At 38.6% G+C, this 23,574-nt stretch overlaps 1 protein-coding gene across 1 annotated transcript in view; it reads left to right on the top strand.

Moving 5' to 3' along the window:
• Positions 1–16,723, top strand: part of LOC132829798 (transcription factor GATA-4-like) — a 22,845-nt gene extending 6,122 nt beyond the window's left edge. The window contains exons 2-6 of the mRNA XM_060847162.1: positions 5,361–5,527; positions 9,626–9,751; positions 12,785–12,872; positions 14,971–15,095; positions 16,204–16,723. Coding sequence (XP_060703145.1) covers positions 5,361–5,527; positions 9,626–9,751; positions 12,785–12,872; positions 14,971–15,095; positions 16,204–16,341 — 644 coding nt within the window. The 3' untranslated portion in view covers positions 16,342–16,723. The remainder of the gene's footprint in view (positions 1–5,360; positions 5,528–9,625; positions 9,752–12,784; positions 12,873–14,970; positions 15,096–16,203) is intronic.
• Positions 16,724–23,574: the final 6,851 nt, after the last annotated feature.

The following is a 23,574-nucleotide window of genomic DNA, read 5'->3' as shown; positions in this document are numbered from 1 at the left end:
AGTTTTACAATTACTGCTCCTGGGACATAGCGTTCACCCACCTCAAAGCCATGAGGATTTCTCACCATTGACTGGTTTTCTGTTTGAGCAAAGCAGCAGGAATACCTTCCACAAACGTTCAATTACATTGAAATCAAAGCGGCCCGCATTCAATATATACCGAATATCCCGATCACTAACTGGGACCCATGGACATTCACCTGGGGAATACAAGCACTGATTTACATTTCCATTAACATCCACTGTCAACGTGCCCAATAATCCTGGAGCAGTTACTAGAAGTGTGGCCAGGTTTAATGCAGAAGTTACTGCAAGTGAGAAACCATATTATCGGATCAGCTCAAACGAAACGTTCTCAATATCAGGCAAGGCTCTACCGTTTGACCCGCTCTATTCTCGAGTGCAAAACGCTAACAGGCTTTTATTTTAGGTAAAAGTTGAAAGCGAAAATTGGGAGGAGATTGAGTAACATCCGATGGTCAGTTGCTTTTCGTATATTGAAATTAATGATCCAAATTACAGATCTGGGAGTAAAGGGGAGTTGGAAAGCATCGTAAAATAAGCCGGGGATAGAGGAAGGAATAAACAGGAAGTTGAAGCTTGACACCGAGAGAAAGAGATCGACACAAACATTGGGTTTCAACCAGAACCCAGAGTTTCAAATCCAAACCTCGCGCTGTCATCGAGACACATTGGAGTTGGGCCGATCACAGCTGCCGAGTTCCTGCGGATTTGTACAAATCCCGAATGACTAAATGTGTCGCGGCACATAAATAACTCAAGCTGCCGTGTGTTAGACTTCATTAAGATTTATTCTCCGATAGTCTGGGATTACCCAAAGGCTACGCTGCTGGGAAAGCAGCGCGGTGTGTGCACTAGGGCGGTCTCTTGTCTGGCTTAGTTTTTCAGGCCGTAAACCTGCGCTCTCCTCACAACTTAACGTTGTTCCATCAAAATGGCACGCACAAATTTTAAACACCCTTTAAAAGCTCTTCACTTCGAGAGCCCCAAATCTGGAAAGATCCAAGCTCAAAAAGATTTCAAGTTCAGATTCCTATCCCATCGCTATTATCTCGTATTCTGTAAAAGTAATGAACTCTTGGGAAAATAACATTAAACTTTTCTTTAAAATGTCAACAACTCGTCCTTGTTTTATTTGAGCACAAATTCTGATTGCTGTTTAATCGGATTCGGGCATTCGTTGTGCGATTAAAAAAAAGAGCGTTTCAGTTTAAACACAGCAATTTTTCCCACACGCTCATCACACCCTGACTCCACTCTCAGTGAATGGACACATTGAAGTTATGATCGATTCCTGTTCCGATCCGTGATCATTGGGATCAAATAATATGTAATTTACTGATCGTGTAACATTCAGATCGAAATTTATTTCCAAATGGATCTTTTTTTTGTGCACACTTTCAAATCGAGGATTAAATAAGATGGCTATAATACCTTAAACATAAATTGGAATTTCTGGGTTTTATTTTGCTAGCGTGAGCAATGTAATCAGTGCTTGCAAGAAAACGAGATTTGAACGATCCACATGTGTAGTTCAGCAAATGTTTACGTCTATAATTTCCTAGATTACTGATGAAAAATTATTCCATATTTTATGAATATTTTATTAATAGTATCTTTAAATATTTAGAAATGTCTTAGACCGGGAGCGGAAGAATTTTGGAATTAAACTATATGAACAAATTACAGTAAGAACAACGAGTTCATTTATGTTTCTAAAAGTCCTTTCAAACGTTCCCTTCATAAATGAAAGTATAAAGTATTGGCTGAGGGTTCTCATAACAGCTTGTTTTTTTTCGTTATGAAATGTAGACAACTTATGATTTTATATTATCCTCAGAGTGGAACCATCGAGCTGAAGTGCCGCCGTTAGCGTGGTTGGGGTTGGGGTTGGGGTTGGGGTTGGGGTAGGGGAATGGTGAGGAGATAATATGCCAACAATTAACAAGTTACTATTGGGATCTGACCCGCCTCTGCATCGAGTCATCGATTAATGTAAATGGCTTTGCTCTGTTTTGTTTTGTGAATTACTAAAACGTGGAGATGACCCTGTTAGTGATAGAGTTCAGGGTTCTATGATTCTATGAAATGGGACAATTATCCCGCAATGTGCCGCTCATTTTAGATTTTGCCCATTGTCTCAGCGAACAGTGCTGCAAAACTGATTGTGTAGTGAGTCAAATCTACCAAGGTTATGAAGATAGTGACGAGTAAAGAGTGAAGCGTAAAATTACAGACCGCAGCGCGAGTGTATATGAAAGACATATTAACATCCAAACAGAGAAATGAATTTCATCTTCGTTCCCAGTGGACACGAAGGTAATTTAACGGAGTTGTGGCATCTACGCCGTGACGCTTAATGTTAAAAATCACACAACACCAGGTATTAGTCAACAGGTTTAATTGGAAGCACACTAGCTTTCGGAGCGTCGCTCCTTCATCTGGTGGTAGTGGAGGGCTCGATCGTAACAGAATTTATAGCAAAAATTTACAGTGTGATGTAACTGAAATTATACATTAAAAATTAGTTGTCTGTTAAGCCTTTCATCTGTTAGAATACAGTGATAGTTTCACTTCTTTCATGTGTAAATCACAAAACCTTTTTTTTAAAAAGTTGCATTCTCGGGTTAGCTGTTAACAATGGTGATAGCTAGACAATATGTTGAAGGTGTTAGCCCCCTGTGTTCTCTGTCTATGACCTGATGTTTAGATTGATTCTAATCTAAAAAGTGAAATAACGGTGTTTTACATAAATTCATGCAGTTTTTGAATCAATCTAAACATCAGGTCAGAGACAGAGAACACGGGGGCTAACACCTTCAACATATTGTCTAGCTATCACCATTGTTAACAGCTAACCCGAGAATGCAACTTTAGAAGGGTTTTGTGATTTACACATGAAAGAAGTGAAACTATCACTGTATTAAACCTGTTGGACTTTAACCTGGTGTTGTGTGATTTTTAACTTTGTACACCCCAGTCCAACACCGGCATCCCCAAATCCTGACTTTTAATGGTTTTCTTGTAGGTTAACTACAACAGGGTTTTTAGATCGTGTTTTTTTTGTTAAATTACACAGCTTGTCTTTTCTGTTTGGTACCATAGCTTAAGTCCAATTTAGACGAATGGGAAAGCATTTATTTTTACCGATCGCCGTAAGACTCCTGTATGAAGTAGACGTGGACAGCTTTAACTCAATTTCGACGTGAATTCTGGGCAATGGTACAAAGAATATCCACTTTCAAAGAAGCGATGGAAACAGTGATTCCCAATAAAGGGCGTTATTTGACACGCCCAGTAAAGGAGTTCGGGTGGAATGTTGGAACAGATTGGAATTACCTTCACTTTTGTCAGCTTCACTGTAGATTGATCCGGGAATAATGGTGCAGACGCGGAGTGCCCGAGTTTCCAATTCCAACCATTCCGTCTGTACCCCGAGAAAATACAATTTCCTCACTGTGTTCAAAAGCTGTCACTGCCCGTTGATTATGGGTCAGTTGTGTAATGGGATGGCGCCAGCTGACATCTCCTCGATCTCCCAGTTCTGCAGACGGTCCTTGAACGCCCCATCCTGTCCTCGCTGCTGCTAACACCGCTTTGTACTCGGTATTCCGCTTGTTCCACCGTCTGGGTGTAACCCGGCTCCGAATTTCGCGCCAAGTGGCATTTGAAAGTCTTGTCCATGGTGGGGATTGAAATGCAGTTACACCCCCCGCTTAGTGGGCCGTGATGTAATGTTGGGATAGCATGGCAATCAGAATGGTCTCCGCTGTGTGAAGTGGACAGGTGTAGCATTGTGCGAGAGGAAGGGATGGGCGGGGCAGGTGGAATTGCCTTCACCAAGGTGGGGGGGGGGGTCTCAATCCTGAATTCAGGTCCGGACAGAGTGAGCCCAAAACCAAACCAGCCAGGAATCTCGCTCCCATGGCCTCCGGAGATATTTCAGCACCCGACCTGTCTCCCCATGTAACCACATGGCGAAGCCTCCATCACATTAGATAGGGTATCATTCAAAGGTGCATCTCTCAGACAGGGAGCTCTGCTATTGCTTCCCGTCCTGTATTTTTCACTGACTCCCTTCTAGGATATAAGATGAGACGTTGCATAGCTATCTTCGCGAATGTCTGTGCCACTCAAAGCGAACAATTGATTGAGCTTATACTATTTATACACTTTTTTTTAGATTAGATTAGATTATTTACAGCGTGGAAACAGGCCCTTCGGCCCAACAAGTCCACACCGATCCTCCAAAGAGCAACCCACCCAGACCCATTCCCCTGCATCTAATTTAGACAATTTACCATGGCCAATTCACCTAACCTGCACATTTTATTTGGACTGTGGGAGGAAACCAGCGCGGCCAGTTGATAACAAGAGGAGCTGAAAATGTGTTGCTGGAAAAGCGCAGCCAGTCAGGCAGCATCCAAAGAGCAGGAGAATCGATGTTTCGGCCATGAGCCCTTCTTCAGGAATCAACATTGATAACAAGAGGAGGCGACTCCTCAAGCTTCAGCTCCCAAAATAAAAGTAACTTATGCTGAATGTATGAAAGAGTTATTGCTAATCCAGGCAAGCGACCTATTCATACATCATTGATCTATCTTAACGACAGTACAATCCCAAAATGGGATTGTATTACACATAACGTTGAAAGTTCTGTACTTGGAGACTTGCATGTGGGGTCTTCCCTTTCCATGTTAAACAAGAAACGGATTGGGAACAACAATGGGAAAATCTTGTGGCTGAAAATATCGGAGTGAGTTCCGCTTGAATTAATGAGATGTTAGAAAATCAAGATACGTCGCTAATTCCCTTTAGACTCAGTGTGGGACTACCCGAGAGGGAAAACACCACTCCTGTCTGGCCATCTAATGTAGTATTGACTAACCTAATGGGCATGCACCTACTGTACTCGGGAGGCGCGGCCATATACATTGTAGTGGCTTCAAGGACTATTCGCTTCTCGTGTCCGACCCAGTGGGAAGGATCCGGCCTGCTGGAAGTGTGGTATAGCATGCCTGAATAGGTAGATTAAAATATCTTCAAAACAGTCACTTTCAAATATCTCTGACCATCTGGGCACGAAAACGTTCGGAGACTCACAGACTCACAGCCCTTATGTTGCCATCCGCTTGAATCCAGAGCAAATTGTAATTTCTTCAGTGAAGTTTCTGGCAGGTTTCAGTTTTGATGATAGGGTAATCAGCCCCGCAACTTCCAGTTTCCCTAAGGTGGCAACAGAACCGCTGTCGGCACAAGGCCGAGACTCGTACCTTAAAGCCATAATCACAAACGGTGTGTGTATGTTTAACAGTTACTCTGGATTTTGTTTTGCCTAGAATTGCTTGATGATGTCCTTGAGGGCCGAGAGTGCGTGAATTGTGGTGCTATGTCCACGCCTCTGTGGCGGAGAGATGGAACTGGCCACTATCTGTGCAATGCATGTGGACTCTATAACAGAATTAATGGAATTAATCGACCCCTTATCAAACCTCTGAAACGGCTGGTAAGATATTGGAGAACGGTTTAGCTAAAGCGTGGTTGCAGTTTTTGTTAGTACATACGCAACGAAATCAGCCATGACATTCTGTAATTTTTCAATAAGTCACCAATGTAACAATCTCCGATATCGATAACTGGCAGATACTCGCTCGATTAGGAGCGCTCATTCAACAGCAGTGGGAGTTCTCTTTCGATGAACAGGCATTTTGCACTGAACTCAGTCCCTGTAACGCAGGAGGATTTGTTTGAAAGGTGTAAACGCTCAGAAAAAAAGGGATTAAAAAAAAACTAGAACATGATGAAATTTAATAGCGTCTCAAGCTGAAGAATCACTACGTTAACATACCTCACTGACTTTTATATTTTTTTCAATTTTCAATGTCTACTTAATTATTTTTATAAACATAAACTTTTCTAAAAACTAAAATTTCCATATTAACAATTCATTAAAGGAAATCACAGTATTTTGGAAAATGCATTATTTCAATTTATTTTACTCGTATTTTTTTTCATAGCACTGTCAGTTTCTATTAGAGACTGCTTATAGCCCACCCCCTATTCTATTCGGTTCTCTGAACGGTGCATTGTAGTGACGGTAATGTCATCAGTCACTATAAAGCGATTCGCCCTCTCCGGTTAGATTAGATTCCCTACAGTGTGGAAACAGGCCCTTCGACCCCACCAGTCCACACTGACCCTCCGCAGAGTAACCCACTCAGACTCATTTCCCTTTGACTAATGCACCTAGCATTGTGGGCAATTTAGCCTGGCCAATTCACCTGACCCGCACATCTTTGGACTGTGGGAGGAAACCGGAGCACCCGGAGGAAACCCACGCAGACACGGGGAGAATGTGCAAACTCCACACAATCAGTCACCCAAGGCTGGAATTGAACCTGGGACCCTGGTGCTGTGAGGCTACAGTGCTAACCACCAATCACTATCCTTTGTGTGAGTTGCGCGCACTTTAACCGAATGGAAGACGGTCTAGTCGTCTCAGTTCAACATGAAACGATTAATTTCAGCGAGTTAAGAGCCGGAGTCGACCCTTGATTGTGTTCCGCTGTTTTGATAGTTTATGACTATTCTCGACCTGAATCCTATCTGTCTGCCTTGTTTCCTTTAACCTCGCCTGAAAAATATCTGTCAGTCTTTCTGGTTTCACGGACAGAGTAGCATCGCACTGACTCAGTTCAAACAAGTGTGTCCCCAAAATGATATCTTGTGGCAGCTCCCACTTTCCCACTTGTAGAACAAACTGGAAGAAAGTTTTAATATAAATTTCCCGGGCCAGCAGTTGTTGAGATATATTCGCTTTTTTTTCAGTTGAACTGCTGGTTTATGCACGCTAATTCCACATTCACAGGGAAGGTAGTAATGTTCTTGATGCGAAGTTCGCCTCGCTAGCACCAGAACCCAAGATAGACTCAAGTGCAGGGTGGATTCGAATAGACTTCGAAATAAAAGGGAGTGCGCGCTATTACTGACTGCTGTTACAGTGAAAAATGATATTCTTCAGACTGATTGTGAAAAGTAAATAGAAATTGTCATTTGGCCAGGTGAATATTACGGATTAATTAATATACAGGAAGAAATCCATAACGAAGTAACTCAGATGGTCAAGTTCAAGAGCAGTGTGCTGCGGCCTATTAATTGCTGCGTAAATAATTTGACAGTTTTTAGAAAAAATCTCAAATGTTGAACCTCCCATGACTTGTTTGAGAGCTACCCGGGAGCTTGTGGCCCGTGTGCAGATAAGTGGTTTGGTGATGATTTGGTTTTCCGTGCTCCTCGTTTATTGAGTCTCCCGCAGCTATTCTCAGAGGTTTAATTTGCAAGCTATTTATTTCCATTTAAAGCTCTCCAAATTTATCGCAGTTATAAATACATATTCTCTAATAGACAGCTCAAGCTCATTATTGAAAACGCGTGACAAAATAATTCTCCTCGCGGGATCTTCTTTGACACTTTCTGCAGGCTGTACCTGAAGGAATGTTTGCTCCAAATGTAAGATTGGAGGCAATTCTGATCAAAAAAGACCCCTCACTGCAATGCTCGAGAGATTTAACTTGTCAATGTTTAAATCTGCCCATTGGTACAGACGAGCAACAATAGTTGTGACAACCACACTTTTATTTTCGTTCGTTAATATTATATTGCTTATTAAATTGGTTAATCTGATATTTGGATGAGCTGAAGGTTCTTATATTAAGCAAGTGGCTATGAATACTGCAGCTAATCAGTATTTCTTAATCACTGTCACGGTAAAGCGAGCAGGGGTTTTATACACACTGTGGGAATGGGATTTTTAGCCTTTGGTTATCAGCAGGGCCAGCTGCCAATATAATGTATTGGCTGTGAAATGTAATCTGAACGAGTCCCGCGGTTTGCTTGTACCATTCCTGAATAAATGTGTTCTGCGTGATGTCAACATATAAATGTGGTACCAGTGGTACAAAATACACATGTCCGTTCCTCAGCTAACAAGCTGAAGATTAAAACAACAATTCAGTATTTGCTTTATTGTAACTTTCTCGCTAGTTGCCGCTCGGACACGCAGATCAAATATGTGCACAGTGCTGTTGTATGGCCACGCCCAGTCAATGGAAAACAGGACATTAAATTGGTCAATTATTGATCAATAGTTGATCCAGGTTGGAGATTAGGGTTGCTGCACCTGCCCTGTTTTAGACAGGACAGTCATTTTTTTTACCACGCGCACAACTGGCATTTTGGAAACGAAGCAAAAGAAAATCAGGTTTTTTTTTAACAGCGGAAGGTCACTTTCCAAATCACAGTTATCAGCAGCGGAACCACAAGTTACAAATCCAACACCTTACTTAATCCTATCCTGTCTCTTCTGTTCGGCAAAATGTGGATTCCAATGAAGCAGATATACCCAAATTCCCCACTTCCTTATTCAGCAAATGGCCGCGGAAATGATCAGATGTCTTTATAAATAATCAACGTGGGGAGAGCCAACGGGCGAGAGAGTAACGGCAACCCAGTATTTTAAATAAAAAATTCTGAAGCTACCCTTTTCCCCAAAGATAATTGATTTGTTGGGGAGTTATTCATGTAATGAGGGAGAAGGACAGACTAAAGGTGGAGATTATAATAAATCATATAAAACCCGTAATGGACCGACATTTAATAAAAGAACATACGCAGAGGAAGGCAAAAAAGTTTCAAGTTTGTTGCAGTCTTATCCAAGACTAAACTGAACTAAACCAGTGCCGTGGATTCACATTGTAAACTCTCCTCTTCACATTATAACACATTTGTATGTCCAAATCATCTTTTCTCTCTCAGTTTAAGATTTAGTAGCTGATAAATTAAGCAGGTCCAAAAAGAATTGTTGGACACAGTTACTCCTTAGATTTCTGCTTCTGAATTGACATGTCACATAGTTATACCCCCAACAATGGTAAAGGATCAACTAGTTACAAGAACTCATTAATACGATTGTTATGCTAACCCATCTTGGAATAACATTACCTGCATCCTGTAATGTAAACTTTGGTAGGTGCCCGTGCTGGACTGGGATGGGCAAAGTCACAACACCGCACAACACCAGGTTATAGTTCAACAGGTTTATTTTGAAATACAAGCTTTTGGAGCGCAGTGTTGTGTGATTTTACTTTGTTAGTGGCAGCCAGTAAATAGCACGTCATTCTAAAAAGGCCACATTGCAATATTAAAGTCTAACAGTCAATCTTAATAGCCTTTAATTATTAAGCAACAGTCAATATTAAAACATATTGTCTTGACAGATAGGCTGAATGATTTAGGGACAAGAGTAAAGGTCCAGTCTGTGATTGTTCTGTCAATAAATTAGGAAACAAGTTAAATGATTCTTGAACTAAGGCAGTCTGTGGTGGTAAAGGTTAGTGCAAACTAGAGAGCCAATGGGAAAGCTAGTCTTTGATTAAAGCAAGATTCCCATAGGTCCTGCACAATGATGAGTTTCATAATTTTCTTCCTAAAGCTTAATTTTCCCATCCAAGCCTTTCTACCCATCTAGAAATGATGGAGTTTTAGTTGAGTTTGTTGTAAAATCTCAGGTATTTACGTTTAGTAATTCTGCCTTTTTTTCTGCCAGTCTGCATCTCGGAGAGAAGGACTCTCCTGCTCTAACTGTCACACCACTACTACCACTCTGTGGCGTCGTAATGCTGAGGGGGAACCTGTCTGCAATGCCTGCGGACTGTACATGAAGCTCCATGGGGTAAGTAGGCATAAAGACCGCATGACTCTTCAGATGATGTCACATAGCAGAATCCAAGGCTGTGTAACTCCACCAGGTTCAATCAACAATTAAAGTCAGCGTTACAGGTCAGAGCTTCATTCTACAGAGAAATGAAACAAAAAGGACAGGTTTGACGAAGACAAATGCATATCCGTTCCAGGCAGAGTGAGGTGAATTTATAATAGGGAATCAAGAAATGGCAGAGAAGCTAAACTATTACTTTGTACCTGTCTTCACTGAGGAAAATACAGGAACATTCCCAGAATTAGAGATTCAAGGGATTAGGGAGAACGAGGAATTGAAGGAAATCAGTGTCAGAAAAAAAGGTTGTCTTGAAAAAATTAATGTGACTGAAGGTTAGAAAGTCACTGTGACCCAATATTCTCCATCTCAGTGGAAAGAGGTAATAATGGAGATAGTGGATATATTAAGAATCATCTTCCAGAATTCTATAGAATCTGGAATGGTTCCTGTAGATTGCAAGGCAGTATATGCCACCCTACTATTCAAGAAAAGAGGTACAGAGTATATTGAAAACTACAGACCTATTAACCTTACATCAGTAGTAAGGAAATGCTAGAATCTACTATAAAAATGTAATAAATGAATAATAATGATCTGATTGGGCATAGTCACCATGAATTTGTGAATGGAAATTTGTGTCTGATGTGCTGGTTGTGTTTTTTTTAGGCTGTTAGGAACAGCATTGATAAAAGGGGAGTTGGTGAATGTAGTACATGTAGATTTTTAGAAGCCTTTAAGTCCCTTGGGGGAATATACTTGCATGAATTAAGGATTGGATAATAGGCAGAAAACAGATCATAGGAAAAACATCATTCTCACGATGGTGGACTGTGACAAGTGGAGTACTACAAAGAACAATACTTGAGCTCCAGCTGTTACAATATCGATCAATAATTTGGATATGGGGAGCAAATTTAATAATTCCAGGTAAGTGGGTGACACAAAGCCAGAGGGAAGACATGCTGTCAGGAACATGTAAGCAGCTTCAGTAGGATTTGGACTGACTTAATGAGTGAGTGAGCAAGAATATGGCAGATGGAACATGATGTAGAAAAATGTGGAGTCATTCACTTTGGTGGGAAGAACAGATGTGCAACATCTTTCTTAATGGTAATATGTTTGAAGGTGTAGATGTACAAAGGGACCTGGGTGTCCTGGTCAGTAAGTGAGAGATAACTAGCAGACAGGTTCAGTTGCCAATTAGGAAAGCCAATGGTTGATAGTTTTCATTGCAAGAAAATGTCAGTGGAGGAGTAGTGAAGTCTTCTATAGAATCTTGGTTAGACTGCTCCTGTTGTACTGTGTATTTTTGGTCCACTTACTTTGAGAAGGATACTGTCACCATTGAGGTAGTGCAATGATGGTTCACTGGATTTGTTCCTGGGTGGCAGGAATAAGCAAGGTAGGTGCAGGTAAGATATTTCTCCTGTGTGGGAACCTGGAACCAGGGGACAAATTTCAAAGTAAGGGGGAGCCATTTACAATTATGACAAGCACAAAGCCTTTTACCAAAGGAATATGAATCTTTGGAATTCTTTGCCCCAGATCTGTGTAAACTCAGGCCTTTGGTATGTTTAAAGTAGGGATTGAAAGATTTCTAAATACAAACTATGTAAAGGGATATAAGACTCGTGTGGGGAAAATGGCATTAAAGTGGATTAGCCATGATCGTATTGAAAAGCAAAATATGGACACAGGCCTGTATGGTCTATTCCTACTCTTATAAACCTATGTTTAGATATGATCTTAAATCTAGGAAACAAAACATTTAATTAAATTTTTTATCCCTTTGTTCTTTATAGCGTGCTTACTCTTCTTTAGTTTCTTACCTTCCAGTAGAAAACACATGAAACTTCAATTTTTATTGACCAGATTCTTTCAATTCTAATAATTTAATTCTTAAATGAAAAAAGAAAACTATTAACTATTTTATTTGTATTATCCATGTCAGCTATATGGTGTGTTATGTGGATATCAGTATTAATTATAAATTACCAACTGAAAATCTTTCTTGAAGGGACTCATTTGCTAATTCTCCCACATCTCATTCAGAGGTATATAGGTTGAACTCCCACTTCATATGCTCCAGTGCAAACTCTAGGCTGACACCCAAGGCATCTCTAAGGGAGTACAGCACTGCAGGTGTCACTTTTCCAATGAGATACTAAAGCAAATTCTCTCAGATGGACTATTTCAAAGCAGCGTTGGGATATTTTTCTTAGTGTCCTAATCAATGTCTATGCCTCAATTAGCACCAATGAAAACAGGTTATCTGGCCGTTATTACATTAATCTTTGCGGGAGTTGACTGTCCTGAAATCGGCTGTCATGTTTCCTGCCTTACAGCAGTAACTGTGTTTCAAAAAAGATACATTTTGAAATCTCCAAATTGACTGTAAAGTGCTTTGGAATATTTTCACATCATAAAAGGCAATAATATAAATGCAGGTTTTTTTCTTTCCTAATAAAAATCGCATTCTGATTTGAATACAAATAGAAAAGGAAAATGTAGATCCTGTACTTTCTACTAAGTCCAAAAGTAAAGAATATGCTGACTAGGTTCTTCTGCACATATAACAGCACAGGCAACTGTTCTGTGACTACGTTTCCCAGAGATATGTTTACTCCTGTGTCTTAGCCCTCAGTTCAGCTGTGAGATGAAGTTATTTGGCAACAAGATAATTTAAATTCCACCATTTTGTTCCTGCTTGGATACTGAAAGTGTGAGTTACTTGCTACCAATTGAAACATGAATTAAGTTACACTATGAGGTCACATTCAGTTCAGATCAGTTTGCTCGATGTTTAATGTTACTTTCTTATGAAAACGGTGTCCAAACTAATTCAATGTAATATTTCGAACTAATAAGAATGCTTTGAAGTTATGAGGTTATATTTCTGTTCTGGTTCTTTTTCCCAATGTAATTATAAACCTCCCCCTTCTTAAAACGAAATATTTTTACTTATCAAGCCCTCATTTCTCTTGGCAGATACCACGACCTTTAGCAATGAAGAAAGAGGGAATTCAGACCAGGAAACGCAAACCAAAGAATGTGAACAAAGACTCCCCTTCTGCAGGTAAACAACAGTCTCCAGTGTTGATATCTTTATTACACAATCTTTTAGCTTTTCTGGTAAAACCTTCTCAGTCATAAATAGGGCTAGGTAGAGCCATCAGTGCAATAATGCCATTATTACATGCCAACCTGTGAACCTTTTCTAAAATACTTGTTCTATATAGGCATTTCACCACTGCAGATTTTGAAGACAATTGTGAAAGAGACTTTCATAATTCATGATCTGAATATTACAAATAATGAAGAAATATTCAAAGGGAAATGGGAGATGCTAGCACAGATCATTTATTTAGATCAGAGGACACTGACAGATTCCTCATGTTATGGGGATGTTTTTCTAAAGATCCACATACTTTCTCAGAATCTTAAATGTCTTGAAAGCAGTAGTTCATTTTAAATTAACTGCAAGTTTTTATGTATTTCTGTTTGAGGGAAAACAAGAAGCATATGAAATAATCTAATAAACAGGCTTAGAAAATGGGGGACTGTGCACACATGAAACTAATAATAAGACAGGTAGAGTGCTGTAGTGATAATCTTCTTCATGATTTTATGAATGTTGCCAATTTACTTCAACTAATCTCTCCTGACACATGCAAAGTCAGAATTAAATAAATATCTTATTTCATAATGCATTCAGCAAAGATTGTTCATAATATACACACCTCCAGTGTCTAACATACAAGGCCTAGGAAAACATGAATGAGACTGAATAAACTCTTAAATATTCCTCATATATTTATTTTTTGCCTGACATTTGGAAGAAAATTGTTAGTTTATGTCAGTATAAGTCATCAAGAATATGGACATGATTAATATGGATTTTAATAATATTCACAATATCCCACAAAATATTTTATAGAAATCTAAATTTATCAGTTTTAATAACGTGAGCTACCTACCTCACAGTTTATGAGAATGCAATACTTTAGACTTTAGGAATCCCAATTCACAAATATACAAATGCACATACAGTTGGAGAGAGTTATTTTCTCTTTCAACTATACACAGACTGATTTCAGGATGTATATTTAAATAAAATCTGTTCCAACATGCTTTACTTCAAGTAAGTCACTGGGCCACATTCAGAAAATAAATTGAACAAATGAATCTTTAGTTTTCATTTCTTAGGAAAGGTTTTTGACTCAAAATGCTCATCTTATCAGTTGCAAATGTTGATTGATCTGCTACTCTTTCCTAGTATTTTTAGTTTTGTTTATTTGGACTTAGTAGCGAACTATATTCATAATTAATACTGATTCATTGTGTTTTCTGCAACACACCTAGTAGTCTAATAAAAATACTCAACAAACATAATTTCCAAATATTAGATAATCAGTTCAGAACACATCACAATATTTTCCCATAATACGATCTTGATATGCCTTTAAATTAAAATCACCATGGTCCTACCACACCATAGGGCTGCTTTCTCTTGGAGAGATACAACTGATGGTAATTTAACCTGAGGGTCACCATGCCTCAGGTGACAGGAGAGGGGTTTTTTTCATTCGTGGGATGAGGACATCACTGGCTAGGCTAATACTTATTGCCTATAGGGCAGTTAAGAGTCAAATACATTGCTATGATCTGGAGTCACCTGTAGGCCAGACTAGGTAAGAATAGTAGTTTTCTTCCCTAAAGGACATGAGTGAATCAGATGGGTTTTTCCAACAGTCGACAGTGGGTTCATGGTCATTGCTAGATTCTTAATTCCAGATTTACGTTGGAATTACATCTGTCATGGATTTGAAGCTGGGACCCCAGAACATTACTTGAGTCTCTGGATTAAGACCAGAAATAGGACCACTGGGCCATCACCTCCTCAATGGTTGAAAAGGAGAGTCCTTCATGTGTAGGTGTGGGAATTGAACTTATGCTGTTGAGGTCACTTTGCATTGAAAAACAGCTGTCCAGCCAACTGAGTAAACTGACTCCAAAATGACCATTCAAAGCGCTGCTCTCTTTCTCAGCAATGTTTCTTATCAAAAGCCACATCTTACTGAACTTATTATTGAAATGAGTTTATTTTAGTTCTTATTTTGTTTGTGTTACTATGATGCTTATACACCTCTAATGTTTCTATTCTTGTCATTAAGTACCCTTCTCAAGTGTGCCAACCACCCCTAGTAGCACTGCTGCTGGAGCTTTAGAACTTATCACACCAAAGACTGAACCAGGTCTTTACTCATCTGCGTGCAGAATTCAGAAGGTCAGCTCACAGGTAGGGTGTGTGAATGGGAAAAAAAGGTGATTTTGTTGCACTATTAACAAAGAGGCAACTAAATCAATACTTTCCATATACAAATTGTGCTTCAAGCAGTTAAGTACATGTAATACGTGAAAACCCCCACCTATGTTTTGGATTCAGCATAGCACTTTTCCAGGTTCCAGATACAGATCATCATCATGTTCAGCAAAGTCATCTGTCTCCATAATGGTACAATGGGGTTCTCATCCAGTAGAGGAGATGAAACTGCTATGCCTAAAACGGGGGCCCATAGCTGGATCAGTTTTTTTTTACTGTGGCTTTTACTCTGAGAAAAACTCCTGATTCATTCTTGCTTGATGGGGTCAATCTGTGGTCCGTAGTGGTACCTGCACTTGCTGTCAGCTTGTAGGCTGTCTACATCTATTATCAGGGGTATTTCTTGGGGATATTCTCTGAGTGACTGGGAAACAGCCTCAGACATCCCCTAACCTACAGTTGGCTTATGAAGGGGGACTGGAAGGTTTGCCATAATCCCCAATTTAGCCCTCCCTGTCCCAGAGTCAGAGTTCACCAGCGAAGCCTTGAAGCACCAAAAAAATTGAAGACCTAAATTCTGCCTTACTCTCAGTTCCTGAACAATGTCTGTGCCTGAACTATGCTGCACAGTAAGAAGAGTACTTATCTCCTAATGGTGGCATGATTACCTGCCAATTCCACCCCTGCAACCCCCCACCACCCACCGCCTTCTGACCTGCTTTCATTTAGAATGGAAGTGAGCGGGCTATGGTAAAGTTTTCGAGATTTCACGTTTTTAACTTCCAATTTGTTCCCAGACATGTCTATCTCTGATGGTTAAAGCTTCCTAACCCACCCTTAATTCATTAGGAAATAAAATTAGCTGAATTCCCATTTTGTGTGAGCTTAGATCTTTGTATGTTTAAAAAAAACACTTCTTGGCAAAATAGTTCTTAAGTTAATAGGATTTGAGATTACTGCTAGATTTCTTTGGGACAAGTGGTTAATATTGTGAGATATTGATATTGCGCACCTATCATAACATAGACTTGCCAAACATTATGTACGCTCTACTTTAACAGCTCCCATATCCTTTGCTTCCCAGGACACTTCAGTGACAGGTGACAATAACCTTCGCTTCAGTATTCCATCTCTAAAACTGACAAACCCAGGTGAAGCAGCCACAAGTAGAGATTCCAAGGGAGGCAAACCTTATCCCTGGGGCAACATGGATCTAGTCTGACACTAAAGTGACCTCCAAAACAATTCTCCAAAAGCTACACAGATGGAGTATGCAACTGAGATTCAGTTTATCAGAACGAAAACTGGAAATGATAAAAAGAAGATAAGAGAATGCCAGGAAAAAAAAATCAAATGGAGTGCTGGATCATATTGTGTTATAATTTTAAAAATTGAGTATGCAAAAATTATGTCTTAATGCCAAGGCTGAGCACCACTTAAATTCACTGTCTAGGTGACCTTGGTGCAATTCTGATCCAACATTGTTAGTAATTAAGTGCCTTTTTCTTGGACCATCACTTGCTTTATGCCTCTGGCTTTCCACTTGACAATGGATATTTTGGCGTGTACTCCCTGGACAGTTGCAGCTATGGGACAGTTTGAACAGACCTTGCCTTGGATAAAAATACAACAGCATTCATAGAGAAATTATTTTTTCGTAGTGTAAGTAGTTCTAGTTCTATATTGATGGCTCAGACTAATAATAAAGGCAACTTATTAAATTCAAATCATCTTTCAGCTATTAGTGTCATGCCTGTCTATTGGGTCAGTTAGAATTGAGTATGGACTGTCAGTCATTGAGTAATCTCTTAACTGGAAACTATTGCATTCTACTTTCCACATCCCTTGCAGTATTTACTTTAGAAAGGATATTGGAGTATTAATATGCCATTGTGACTGGGCTTTCTTCATAGCTTATTTGTTTATATGTATGTGTGCATATGATGGGGCCAGTGTTTAAGAGGGTCAAGCTGTCAATCCAACATTTTTTCATTGACATTCACATAACAATAGCACACACGCTTTTTGAAGAATTCTCTCCTAGTCTCACTGTTAATTTTACATAGCCTGAAACTTAAAAACAGAGTCCTGGCAGTATTTTCCAAGTCAATACTAAACATAATCTCTCACAATGAAAAACTGACTATGAGCCTGTTGCACATTACTGTCGATGAATTTAACTCCCTGCTACCTTTGCAAAAACCCTTTTACATATTTTTAAGGGAAGAAGGCTTCACTGTCACTTCCAAACATTTAATATTCTGTATATAGTTTTTAAAAAGTCTCTGGAAGCGTGGTGTTACTGCACTTTTGACCGTATAAGCTGGTGTGATATGACTAATGGTTCTTTCCACCTGTAGCCTGAGGTAGCTACACAGCCTGGCATGGGTAATGTTGTACTGAAGATCTCAGCAACTAACAGACTGAAAATTTCCATCGTTCAGTGTGACCTGAAGTTAGGCCATACCACCTAGGCTTGAGCTATCTTCAACCAACTGTCAAGTTCAGTAGAAGTGTATGAAAATTGAGGAATGGAGGAACCAGTTGAAAATGTGTTGCTGGTTAAAGCACAGCAGGTTAGGCAGCATCCAAGGAATAGGAAATTCCTATTACTTGGATGCTGCCTAACCTGCTGTGCTTTAACCAGCAACACATTTTCAACTGTGATCTCCAGCATCTGCAGACCTAATTTTTTACCCGAATGGAGGAACCATCCAGTTATAATATGAAGCAGTGAAAAAGACCCAATCAAACAACGGCAACAATATTTGCCTATAGAAAACTCCACAGGCCTGGAAAATGTAGCAGAGTATTGGACACCTCAGGGACACAAGGTACACAATACTTAACTTTTGACTCTGCCAGAGGGGCTATTATAATTTGCCAAGAGCAGAAAGGTAAAACCGTGTAATATAGAAACAAAGCTGTGGTGTGGTAATATGTGGATTGAAAGGTGCACACAACTATTGAAAGGTGCTCTCTGTGAATAGGGATAAATTGAGAAGAGATTATATATGGGGTCACAAGCCACTGGTATATTTATAAACTAACTTTATTGTATGAACTATCCCTTTATTATGGGCAGGCATTTTATAAGCTTCACATAAAAGGCATTGACTAAGGGAATGGAGAATTTTGCTCCTGCTGCAATGCCTTAAAGATGTCTACAGATTCCTGGCAAAATTTAAAAGTTCAGTGAACTATCAACTTTTATTCCTTCCATTCCTGAAACCTATGACTATCTTAAAAAAATGCTTATCCATTATCCAAAGAAGTCATGTTATTATTGAAGCATATACACCATGGATGGAATACACTAAAGTTAATCTAAAATCACAATTCACATGGTCTAACTTGCTCAACAAGATACCACCTCTAAAAAATTTAGTAATGCATTAACATGAATTTTTAAAAACTGATAACATTGTTTCTGCTTTTCATGGAAACAAAATAACTCTTACTGACCTTGATCTATACAGTCATTTGGCACATTGAATTTTTCCAGTATTTTGCCTCAAACTCAGTTTAAAATGGCTTCCCCAATATGCACTAGGGTGGGAATTGACTACATTCAGAAGGGAGTGAAGTTAAGGGTACTGACTACAATGAAGGCAAATTGCAGGCTAAAAATACTTTTAATCGCACTATAACTTGGCTTAATGTGATGTTGCTGGTAGTAAACCAATTGATATCAAGATCTCACCTTAACAAAGGTTTATCAAATACAATCTGTTTAAGGTTAAGCATGGGATAGTGGGCTAGCTAAGGCAACATGAAGGTAATTTTGCAAATACATGCCCACATTGGGGAAACGTGTCCTATCATTTCAAATGGTCTCAGATGAATAGTCCTAGAGAGATTAAGCCCTGCATAGACATATGAAGTTAACAGACAGCACCTGTGGAATCATATCATAACAGTTTCATATTTTAAGGAGCCAAATTTCCATAAATGTATGTGACAGGGTCACATTCATGTTTGCTTTGCTCTTTCTAGTTAATTGAGGGATAGACAGAAAGAGAGAGAGAGAGAGCGAGAGAGAAGACAAACTGGAATGAAGAAGTGGTATTATGAGATCATTCAGCAATTACAATGTTGTTTGAAATAACTTACCTCTGAAGGGTGGGGTTATTTGCAAATTTGCTTGAAATTACAGTTTAGATGCCTTTAAGAGGGCAAATATTTATTTAACATAAATACTTCACAAAACATGCATTGCACTCTCAACACATGACTGGATGATATATCTGATAAATTAATTTTACAGTTTTTGATATCAGTGTTCATGGTCTTTAAGGAGTGTAGCAGACAGCAACTTCCTACAGCTACTTGTGGAAATCAGGAAGTTACTGTTTGATAGGTCCTACACTCTACATCTCCAATCGCTTCATATAGATAATGTCTCACATATGTAGAAATGTAGGAAATTAAAAGCATTCCCACTTGATTCCTCAACACCTGTTAGAAAAAAAAATAAGGCTACCATTCAAGTAAAAATATATTTACTAGTGTGATAAATATTAAACATAACCTCACTGACACCAACATTTTACTTTTACAAGTGTGGAACATCATCCTTCAGCTTTTCATACAATTGGAGATTTAAAACAATTAAAAAAATCAAATAAATACCAAGTGCTGGAGGAACTCAGCAAGTCTGGCAACATCTGTGGAGACAGAAACAGAATCAATGTTTTGAATACAATTCAAATACTTTTTCATTTCTTCTGTCTTTTAGTTAATTTCATCTCTCTATTAATCTGAGCACTATTTCACTGCAAATTATTTGACTTTCTGTGTATGATTTGCATTGAAGCACGTTTGTAACTTCTATCCCCTGATTTAGAGTACATGAGCTTCAGTAAGGATTCTTCATTGAATTGTTCAGGAGACATATTATTACTTGAAAAGCTCATACAGGTTCCAGATCTCTGGAGTGCATTTTTGACTCTCCAATAACCACATATTGCAATGCACAAGCCTAAGGAAAGTTTGCAGGCAAATGTAAGTGCTATGAATGGTGCATGCTGTATTTTCACTGCTAACTACAAATTCTGAACCAATGAAATATGCTAAATGCAAGCTAGATAGATAATGATAGTACTTGTTGTCACACAAACCCAGCTGAAGCAAAGTGTTCATAGTTTTATATGGTGTCTTCTTAGTTCAGTTGGGTTAAGTGCAGAATTATATTACTATCGGGCTGTGCCAGTTCCTCTCTATCAACTGAGCTATCTCAGACAACTCTTACGTTCTTCCTCTTCAAATAGAACCAGATATATGAGCTGCAATGACTATTAGGCTTCTCATTACACAAGGATAAAATCTGCCAGTGCCTAACCTCCATCAGGTGACTTGCTGGATGTGTGAGTATGTAGCCATTGATGTGGAAGATTCTAGTGGTGCAGTGGTAGTGTCCCTACTCTGAGTCAGAATGTTTGGGTTCAAATCCCAGAAGTGCTTTAGTAACAACTCTGAACAGATTGATTCAAAAAGGTCTAGCCATTGATATGTGTCTCCTATTTCAACTGAAGCAGCACATTAAGAATAGGGGTAGGGCCAATCTTCACTGATGGTCTTCCTATAGCCAAGCACCGACTGAACCTATTCGTGAGGTCTCACACCTGAAGACTGACTATTTTGGGGAAAGTTTGGATAATATTTGATGCCTTTGCCTCAGGCAAGACCTTCAGAACACAAAATGAGAGAATTGAAAAGGTGAGGATAATTTAACCTTTTGAGAATTAATATAGAAAACATTGAACCAGATTTAGCAGACAGGGAAGCTTTGTGGTACCTGTTTATGATCAGTTAAACGTGGAAGTTCAAAAATTAATGTCAATGCTTCCACTGAGAGAACGCTGCAGTTAGAAATCATCAGTGATTTGAATTGACAATAACTGCATTGTGAAATGATTGCTTCACTTCCAAGATCCTTGAAATTTTATGCCTTTTTGAATGAGGTGTAACTAGGTGTTTAACTCAACACCAAGTCCCTATTTATTGTTGAATAACCTTTGTTTCTGAAAAAAAAACAAAATTTATGCCTGTAAAGTGCAAACTTTATCCATTCTAATAGAAAAAAAATCCATGTTTAAAAAATGTAAATATAATTGTTAAAGTTTATTAATGATATTTCAGCTTGGCAGGTGTCCCAGTCTTTATATCATTTCCTGTAAAATGATTAGATGGAGGAGGATAATCAATGCTTTTCTCCAGTTCTCACTGCTGTCCTTGGTGTGCTGTTCATGAGATTCCTTCAATGCCAATATCTCCTTAGATTCTTTTTAACATCACTATTGATGGATTGCAGAGATTTCCCATCACTGGTGTTGGAAAGAAGTTGATGGTGGAAAATCCTTAGTTAGTTGATTTAATTAATTAAATTAATTAGTTGATTTCTTTTGGACTGCTTTATCTGAGGTCAATATTGAACACTGCTATTTACTGCTGACCACAAAATTCAGACCATCATATTAAGAAAGGACACTTACAAATCATGGGCAGGGGAGATGGGCTGAAGAAGGGCTCATGCCTGAAACGTCAATTCTCCTGCTCCTTGGATGCTGCCTGACCTGCTGCGCTTTTCTAGCAACACATTTCTGATCTCCAGCATCTGCAGTCCTCACTTTCTCCACTTACAAATCATGCAATGAAAGAAGTGATTTGTTTCTTTAATGTGTTTATACTGTCTAAAATAATGTTTTTAAACAATGTTAGTTAAAATCAGCAATTAGCAGTGACGGTGTAATAAATTACATTTTCACACATAATGCTATATTCAGTAACACACTGATGACAAAATGATATGAACACTATTGACAAATTCTACGTGATACCTTCTGATCAGAAAATTTTGTGAACAATCTTTCACACTGTAAGAAGGCTTCATAAGGTTTTGTGATTACGAATGGAATGTGATTGCCAGACTTTATTCTATGTAAATGGAGCCACCAGTCATTCTCACTATCTCAGTTACTATATTTGCACTGGTGATTAAATCCGTTGGAGTGTTGATACAATCATGCTTGGACACTGACGGTATCTGGGCAGCAGAAACAGAATACAGGATTTCCCTCTATAGAGATTGTGGGATCAATAAAAGCCCTGTGATTGTAATGTAATAAGTTGCAGGATATTTGGTGGGTTGATTTTAGAATTGGCTTTATGTTTTTGGCAGCTCTGCACCAAGATTTTGCAGGCTCCTACACAAACTGATACTCCACAGTTGTTCCCTGTTAGCTTGCATTTCATCAGAATGCATTTATTGTATTAAAAATATTTATACGATATTTTGAATGGTATGTCATTGTCACATTTTGTAATGTGTGCAAATCAATCTCACAATGTTGTCTACTTTGAGCGGCAGCAGACACATTTGAAACAGCAAAATTTTTTGACTAAACAAAGATTAAATGCTTGATTTAGTTAACAACAATTAATCTTTGTTGATTTAAAACTATATTGAACATCTTAAACCATTGTGTCATAACTCTCATGCTCTTACAAAACTGCATCCCATATACATTACCTGGAGCAACATCTGATAAGATATTATTTTTAAAAATGGTTGATATTCAATATAGAATCTGATGGTCATAATAAAATTCAATGTACACTCAAATTGCCAAAGCTGGCAATGGTAAAGTTAAAATCTGGTATGTACATTCACTGTGTTATTTACTACCATACATCTGGGAGACTACTACTTAATATTAATGATCGAGTGAATTGTAAATATGTTCTTTCTGTGTGATCCCAATGTTGTTGTAATTGGCCAAGAAAGAGACACATTTCCCCTTTCAGCCATGTTGCTAATTCATGTATTTAAACATTCTCAGTTGCATGTGACAAGATCAATTTCAGGTTAGTACACTTTTCACTTTTGGTTACAGGACTAGCAGACTTTTAAAAATATTTTTATAATTTTGCATTAATTGGATCAGTTTACTGCAGTTGAAATTTCCCAAGAAACCTCTGCTCAATAAATCACAATTAGAATTTAGCAGATTCACTTGATTATACCAGTTTCTGATATTTGTGAAGAATTTCTCATGCATTTGTTCAGTCACTCCATGGAAATGCACTGGCATTATCAGGAAACTGCACAAACACTTGATAATGGTGGGACTGCCTGTCAGTATTGGCGTCTTAAACTTGGATGGTAAAGTCCTAGACTGATGGTTTTGTCCCTAACCTAGGAGTTAGTGCATTTCTTTGGCCCTACCTTTACTGAGGTTCAGAAACTGAGAGGACCCAATGAGCCCAAATATTCTTTGCTTTTTGTACAAGAAATATTTGGTAAGATTTTTTTCCAAGGAAAGAAATTATTCTTTTAAATGCTATTTATTTTGAATTATATTTATTTAGGGCAGCTTAGCATTCCTAAGGGTTAATATGATATTTGCACTTCTCTTGGAAGGTATATTTCTACAGACAATATATCATGCTAGAC

Source organism: Hemiscyllium ocellatum, chromosome 30, assembly GCF_020745735.1.
Source record: "Hemiscyllium ocellatum isolate sHemOce1 chromosome 30, sHemOce1.pat.X.cur, whole genome shotgun sequence".
Lineage (NCBI taxonomy): Eukaryota > Metazoa > Chordata > Chondrichthyes > Orectolobiformes > Hemiscylliidae > Hemiscyllium > Hemiscyllium ocellatum.
The sequence above is the reverse complement of the archived record's forward strand: the minus strand, read 5'-3'. Positions and strand labels throughout refer to the sequence as shown.